General features: G+C 36.6%; 1 protein-coding gene across 1 annotated transcript in view; it reads right to left on the minus strand.

Moving 5' to 3' along the window:
* LOC108755089 (unconventional myosin-Ie-like) overlaps positions 1-7,251 on the minus strand; it is a 39,112-nt gene extending 31,861 nt beyond the window's left edge. Inside the window, exon 1 of the mRNA XM_018497881.1 lies at positions 7,025-7,251. Within this exon, the coding sequence (XP_018353383.1) occupies positions 7,025-7,027 (3 nt within the window). The 5' untranslated portion in view covers positions 7,028-7,251. The remainder of the gene's footprint in view (positions 1-7,024) is intronic.
* Positions 7,252-8,525: the final 1,274 nt, after the last annotated feature.

The following is an 8,525-nucleotide window of genomic DNA, read 5'->3' on the forward strand; positions in this document are numbered from 1 at the left end:
TGGTCACGCTTGCAAGTTTCCGCTCCTCGTCGTCGCCATTTTGACGACAGACGAATTTCGTTGACAATGGAAGCGTGTGGTAATCTTGCTATCGAGTTATTTGATCGGCGAGGCCGTTATAGGGTCAGCTAATTATGACCGATGGGGCTACTGACCGCGCGATCGATCGCATAACGTTCTCTCTTGTTGAGGTCCGCGCGTGCCGGACCAAAGCAGAGGCATGATTCACGGTTTCCGCCGCAATGAAACTGTTCGTTCACCGCAGTTCCGTCGGCGTGGTAGCGGTCAACGAGATATCGCTCTGTCGCGGACATCGATCTTTCTGTCACATTTCGCATGGAAACTATACTGTTGAAATGTACACGGTACATTTCACACGACACATCGTTACGTAAGTCGTTTATATTAGAAGACCGATCCATTTCGTTTTTCTGTTTAAACGAAATCTAGTGGCGCTTCATTTCCGTCAATATGGATTAACTTTCTAGATTTCACATTTACTGTTAATCTAGATTTCATTTACTGTTAATCTTTTTCTAATTCTTCGATTGAACAAGATGAAGAATATATTCAATCAAGCTGGTGTATAACATTTTATTATTTTTAACTTACGTCTACGTTATACATATATAAATCAATCATTTCTGATGGCTAGTTTCAAAGTGATCTACATCCATGTTAACGTATGCATTTAGTAAATAATAAATTAAATTTGAGTCAACTCTTATACATTTTTGTAGTTAAATTACTTAACTCTATTGTTTTTAGTTAAATTAACGTCATATCAAATAGAAGCAATGGCGATCAATAGAACTAATTAAAAACTCAAATTGGGTATAATATTACATATTATAAATTTAACAGTGTGTGGAAGAATTGATCATAAATACCGAACTAATAATTCTATTTCCGAACCAATTTTTTGAGTGATTTTTACAAGAATTTAACTTAAAAATACGTCAGATATATATATTTATTGTTTTAATGAAATGTAGTTCTTTAATGAACGCATCTTGCTGTTTTGGGTTAGGTCGATTTGTAATGACATATATTGCCTACGACAAATCATTCATTGTCAGCCAGGTGATAACACTTCTATCTCCTGTTATCAATAAGTTATCGACAATATCGAATAATGGATTCAAATCGGATATATCACGCGACACACGTTTAGATATATATAAAAATCATGTAATAATGATATCTATTGATAGTATCCGATAATATGTATTTAAACAATGATATTATATATCATATAATATATGATATTATACATATAATGATAGTATACAGTATTTCGCATTTTGAAAAAATGGTCTCGAAGAAAGCAATCTTATCCAACGAAACTTTTTTAACTTGCTTATTCAGAAACAATGGAATTCAAGCGGGGAAAAAAGAATTAAGCAGGAGACACAGAATCTTGCATAACGTATAATGTTTAAGAAAATGCATCTTCATTTCCCTTCTTTCCATAAAAGACTACGAGATTAGTCGATTTTCTTATGCCTTACATGTGTTGTGTCTCCTGTCTTAAAAGTTTTCCCGATAATCCGACGCAGAAAATGATCGTTTAAGTTTTAGACCTGCCGTTTTTTTTTAATTTCAAAAATAATTTTGTCACTCATGGCAGGTGGAGACATCCGCTGATAGAGAATACACTCGAAGATCATTCTCAGAAATATCATCTTATTGCGTTGTAGAATAAATGTGTGTCTCAAATGTTAGTACACACCAAGACGAACACGCGTCCCTTAACTTTGTCGCCGCTTGCATCCTTCGGAACAATTAACAATGCCGTGGTTATAAGCACGCATCGCAAGGACGTACGCGTGCTTGCGCTATCGTTCCGCTAGACTCATATTTGCACGTCACTGATAACGTGTTGCCTAATCACCTCCGTGATAACGATCTCTTTTTTGGCGAGAGTTATCGTCACGAAATTTCCATCGAGGATGAAGATTGAATACGCGCCGCACGTCACTCTACATCAGTTGCCTCTAATTGAATCGAGTTGAAATAGATTCAATTAAATTACGTGACTGTACATAAGAGAAAAGTATTTGGTATTTGTGACTATAATTGCGTGGAAAAAAAATTATACTTAGGAGTTATTCATTTTTACGGTTATTACTGCTGTAATGTCGGTATTAATGATTACATTTTTTATTCTCTCATACATTAAAAAATTGTACTATAAATTATGATAATTTTCTGTATTAATATAGAAATATCAAGATGTAAATGGTAATTGAAACATTCCTCTTCAGTAAATGCAATCACAATTATAGTGAAGTTCACTACTTTTGATGTGATAATTAAAAAATTTGTTAAGAAAAAAAACTAAAAATTTTCAAGTGGGGTGTGTGACTACAGGGTGTCCCATTCATCACCGATCGATCTACTTATTGAATAAAACTCAAACGGTTGAAGTAATCTTGGTAATTTTTTTTTTATTTAAAAGTACAAACTTGGGAGTTAATAATGGAATATGATATCTTCCAAATGGCCGCCTCGGCTTTTTTGACAGACCACCAATCTTTTCCCAAAATGTTTCATGACGTTTTCGCACAAACTCGGACCAATTTCACCAATGACACGTTCAATGTTGTCTTTCAGCTGTGGAATTGTCTGTGGATTGTCGGCATAAACCTTCTCTTTGACGTGACCCCAGAGAAAAAAGTCCAAAGGTGTCAAATCGCATGATCTTGGTGGCCAATTGACATCACCTCTTCGAGAAATCACGCGTTGCGGAAATTTTGCTTGCAAAAGTGCCATTGTTCCATTCGCTGTGTGGCAAGAAGCGCCATCTTGCTGAAACCAAATATCAGCCAAGTCAAGACCTTCCAATTGATGCCAGAAATAGCTGATCAACATGTCGCGATATCGTTTCCCATTCACAGGAACCACTTCGCCATCATCATTTTCGAAGAAAAATGGCCCAATCACGCCTTTCGACCAAAAACCGCACCAAACAGTGACTCGCTTTGGATGCATCGGCAGTTGTTCAACCGCTCGTGGATTTTCCGAGCCCCATATGCGACAATTTTGCTTATTCACGTAGCCACTGAGGTGAAAATGCGCCTCGTCGCTGAAGATAATTTTGTCGAAAAAATCATCATCATCTTTTTTCTTCTGCAGCGCCCAATCCACAAATGTGCGACGTTGGAGATGGTCCAATGGTTGAAGTTCTTGGTATAATTGAATCTTATAAGTTTGCAAATGAAGATCTTTTCTCAAAATTCTTTGCAAACTGGTCCTCGAAATGTTCAGTTCCTGAGAACGATGTCGAATTGATGTGCCCGGGGTTTCTCTCACACTTTCAGCAACAGCAGCAACATTTTCACTTGAACGAGCGGTACGGGGACGCGGAGACTTTTTCAGATCTCCAACTGAACCAGTTTCAACAAATCTAGCGACCAAACTTTGCACAGTGCTTTTTGCTGGCACATGATTTCGAGGGAAATGATTACGAAGCTCGCGAATCGTTAGCGCTAAAGATCGTGATTTTTCGTAATACACCTGAATAATTTGCACGCGTTCTTTCACCGTGTACTTTCCCATAATTAATTTCCCATCTGTCTAGATGACATATGTGAAGTTTGAGGTTAATCGGTTTGACGTTTTAAAAACAGCGCGAAATTCAAATCGACCGGTGATGAATGGGACACCCAGTATTATTAATAGCAAAAATTGACTAATTTGCACGGTTAAAATAACTGTAAATATAGTTTATTCCAAAAAACAACTGTATATTAAATTATGATAATTTGTAATTAAATTACAACTATTTTTTCCTCTCAGTGTATCATAATGCGTATCGTTATAAAAGAAAAAAAGGGAGGAATTGAGAGTCCCATCACATCTTAATAAAAATCAATTCTCTTATGGCTCTTTAATAAATCTTCCCTTCTCCATCACGTCTCTTTAAATACATGTTTATCGATCCCTATCTCGACGGAACGCCGCAAAAGTCATAACGTGAATGCAAATCATAACAGGATATTCCATTATATCGGTCGGTGTACTCAATGTGCACAACCGTAAAATTCCCACCGTATAATAACAGTTGTAAAAGCGTTCTCAGAAGGTACGGAGGTTACCAATACGCGTACCTTATCGGGAGAGCTTTTAAGATACGTCATTACACGCATCAATGACGATTCTTCTCTCTCTCCCGCCCACTCTCTCCTTCTCTACTATACTTTACACCACTACGATCGCTCTGATTTCCAGAATTGGAGATAGTCCATTAGATATCGTAAATCGCAATTGAAGAGAATTTTGCCTTGCTGTGAATGGAACTACCGGATGATGTCGCATCCGATACAATTGCCATAAAAATTGGAAGAAATTGCAGTTATTATTGCGAACATATCCAGATTTCATAGTTTCGTTATAATGTGGAAATATCTGTTCTAATAAATGTCGATAACGCGCAATTTTTTCCGAAAATATATTCGTCGGGCTGTCCAATCGATTAGAAACAATATACATCAAACATTAAAAAATATAGATGATAAAACAATTTGCAAATATGAATAATTTGTAAAAATAGAAATTCTCCTTGAAATCCGTCCTCGACAATCGCCAATGCAATTGTCAACGTCATTCAGTCCAAGACGCACTTATACAGACGATAACGTCCAGCAAGTATATGGTATGGCGACCGTATGACGACAATCGTTTCTTTAACTGTTCGAGCCAAATAGAGATCGCCTACGAAAGCCTCTCATCCGAGATGTCTACCTTGCTTTCGAAAGTGAGAGACGGAGCGACGAAGAAGAGGGAAAGATGCAAACTAGTTCAACGAACCTGTTAAAGTCCGTCGTGGAAAACGTGACTCACAGAGCGTGTCAGCACGCGAGGTGTAATGCCGCATAATCCTGTTTTGTAAATTTATTAGACAGTGGTTGGAGTGTCTGTATTGCACTGAAAATTCCGATCGCCAGACAGTTTTACCGTACGACAATGCGCAGAACTTATATCCTTAACTGTTCTTCCGGAGCTGACGGGGAGTCAGCTATTAAATTCTATTATCAATCTCTTTGTCAATAATGTCAAACAATTCCTTTTTCTTTATGTATATATTTGGATTATTCTTTTTAAAATTTATTTATTTTATATATATATATATATACTCAGAATTTTGAACATGTAAATTTCATTTCGCGATCGAAAATAAGATTATTTCTCTTAGTTGATTTATCCTCGTCGGTCTAATACAAATTATAATTGTCAAAATATACTTAATTATTCTTATTAGTTATTCTTTTTTTATATACAAGTTATATTCTATTTTTATACGATTTACTACTTTGTCATTTTGGTTCCTTGAAATTAAGTCTTCTAATTGACATAAATTAAATTAAGTGTCTTTTAATCTAAATTGAGGTCTTACAAACAGCATCGATAACTGTGTTACAGATTTTGGCGTCAACTTCGAAGGATTAACCGTACGCATTCCGTTAAGATTTCCAATGCCGAAAGCATTAAAAAATATTAAGATTAAACGTTAGAATGTAAAGATTATTAAAACAACATTAAAATATTGAGATTAAAATACTCTGATGATCTGCAAAATGTAGTACTAATAATTTCAAAAATCCGAAATCTTTGATGATTAATGGATGGATTTCTTAGGAATGATCGCTCACCGATCCGTATATTAAGTACGTCATCGATGTAACTATATTTTCTCTCAAGGGTAATTTACGCGAGCATGTCCTTGCGCGCGCACAACACGATGATATTCAATGTAAAATGAGGTAATTATAGGTTTCCAATTAAATTTGAAAGTCTTCTCTAATGTCTTCCCCGATTCGTGAGCGATGAAACGTAACGCTGCGTTACAAAGATTGCACTTTAATTAATGAGAGTAATCAATCGCCCTCGCTTCATGAAAGCGTTTCCTGCATCACGTTCGACGTTGAAGCATTTTAGTCTTGCCATTGAGCCATAAGAAAATGAATCACTTCCCGTTCACGAGACAAAGAAAGGCGGGAGGCAAGGAGACACATTCGCGACACGACCATCACGCGAAGAATCACGAATTCCAGCAATTCTACGGTCGCTCCACATATATATATATATATATATCTGACTTTTCATTTCTTCACAAGATTGACCTTCACAATTTTTATTTTGCAATTCAACACACACTCTCTTATTATCTACAATTACAAAGACTTCTGCACAATCAAGTTAAGTATTTAAACAAATTCTTTAAAAAAGATTCTTCTTGCTTAACTCGATTATACACAAGGTTTTTATTTAATATTTTTTACACACACACACACACACACACACACACAGTATATACGTATGACACTTATGTCGAAGGTAAGAACTCCGAGATGGGGAAATTTCTGACGTCATTAAACTACAAGATACTTGATCGTTATTCACGATTCGAGAGTCAAAGCGGCACGAGACAATCTGGGCTGAATTGAAAGTTTACTTTGAGATCAAATTGAATATGACAGAACATATATTTATACTTAATTCGGAAACTTCAACTTTGGGATTTTCTTCAGGAGAGAAGCTCAGTTTGTGAGTTATCTCCGTGGTTTGATGCATCGTTAAATATATTGTAAGATACTTTAAGGTAAATACCCATAGATAACGTGGCTTCTTTGAACATATTTATACATCAAAGTCTTGATATGAATCCATAATTTTGCAACACGATCACACGAGGACATGATATTATTCCTTTAATATTCTTTGTTTTCAACTAAATTTAAATTCTATTCTTGCATTATGTTTAGACAATTGTAAAGGCATTTTTTATAATAAATAATAATAATTAAATAAAACTCAAAACGAAATTATACCTTTTAATGATAATAATGCGAGTTTTTATCTATTTAATATAATAATACGGTCTCTCTTCGCAGCTTAACATTCCATTTCCCCTCGATATTTCAGAGAAATTTCAATTTCAAAACTCAAAGCTCGAAAAACTGTGATCAACGGCACTGTACCGCGTTCGTTGAATTACATATTAAATATTATCTTCAATTACCATCGTCGTTGAAATTGAAAAAGAATCTCCACTGAAGTCGTCACGCGCGGATAGAGTATCACCTAAGCAATAAGCGAGCAACCTCAACTGCTTCGAATCATGTCGCTGACACAAATGACGCACGTGACACACCGGGGATGATCACCGATCGCTCAATCAACTCTATGTTTAAAGGCAAAACGCCGGGGACTGGAAAACACACGCATACTCGATGTTGCCGGCTTCGTAGCCCGTCGCGGACTGAACGACTGAACGGTGTGAGTCACAGAGTACCGCCGTTAGTCGTACCGGGATGCACACGTTGCTTTTGTAAGAGGCGCAACGCGCCGTGTCCGCGAGATGTGCGTGCTCTATACAGAAAAAATACTTGCCACGAGCAAGCTACGATTACTTGTTTCCAAGTACTTGAAGAAAAAGTTCATTTATCCACGAATCTATCGTAAGTTCAACCAAAGTTGTGCATGGAAATTTATATTCAAAATATATTCTCAATTCAATCAGTTTCATATTTCCATGAAGATTATTAAAACAAATTCGATTTGCTGCTTTCCAGCAAGAGACGATGCAACAACGATCATTTCGTCTTCGTTTACACAGAGACAAGGAGGCAATATATTTTACTCTGTGCTACACATTTTATCATCCACGTCTCTTATTGGAGAACAAATGAAGTCGCTTCTTCAATCAGTTTTACAATATGATATTCTTTAAAAGAACAAATAGATTCTCGTTTTACGTACATAATAATAATTTGTCTGAAACTTCGAATAAACACACTTTAAGATTGTTATCGAGAAAATACTCTTCGTCGAAGACATAAAACCGTTGCTTATAAGGAAGAAAGTAAATTGAGCAATCACTTTTCTTAGCAATAAAAACGATATTTTTTTTCCTCTGTGCGAGGAATCTATATAGGTATTCTCCCGTGTGAGTCGTGTGTATAATTTTAAACGTATTGAATTACGATGAATTTTTTCTGCCTTATATACGAGCCTCTTAGACCGATCGACTTCACTTTATATAAATTTCTTAATTATAGCGCGCGACTAGCTGCATCAATCTTTTCTGCTTTTTATCTTTTCTGCTCTTTTCTGCTCAGTAGATTAATTTGGCCTCCGAGAGAGACTCGCGTGTAGAAGAACGCGCGCCTCTCCACGTCGGATTAAATCGGATTAAGTGAGAGAGGCGTGAGATCTCTATTTACTGGGTTTATTAACTTGTCGCGTTTACTGATTTCATCAGTTAAACGTAGAGGTAACGACGACCGAAAGGGGAAATCGGCATACATCTTAACGTGAAAGTTGACTCGATTATTACTTATTGATGTTTGTACACATGTCGTAGTGACAACCGCCAACGGCCGTTCCGGTATTAGGTCCTAGCAAAACATCAATAACAGGTGGTACCTCACCTTTCACGGGCAGGTGTAGCCCGTAGTAGAAGTACGTAGTCTTCTCTCTCCGTGGGATTGCCAAGCAGCGTTTATAATCCAAGGCCGTTG

Source organism: Trachymyrmex septentrionalis, unplaced genomic scaffold, assembly GCF_001594115.1.
Source record: "Trachymyrmex septentrionalis isolate Tsep2-gDNA-1 unplaced genomic scaffold, Tsep1.0 scaffold83, whole genome shotgun sequence".
Classification (NCBI taxonomy): domain Eukaryota; kingdom Metazoa; phylum Arthropoda; class Insecta; order Hymenoptera; family Formicidae; genus Trachymyrmex; species Trachymyrmex septentrionalis.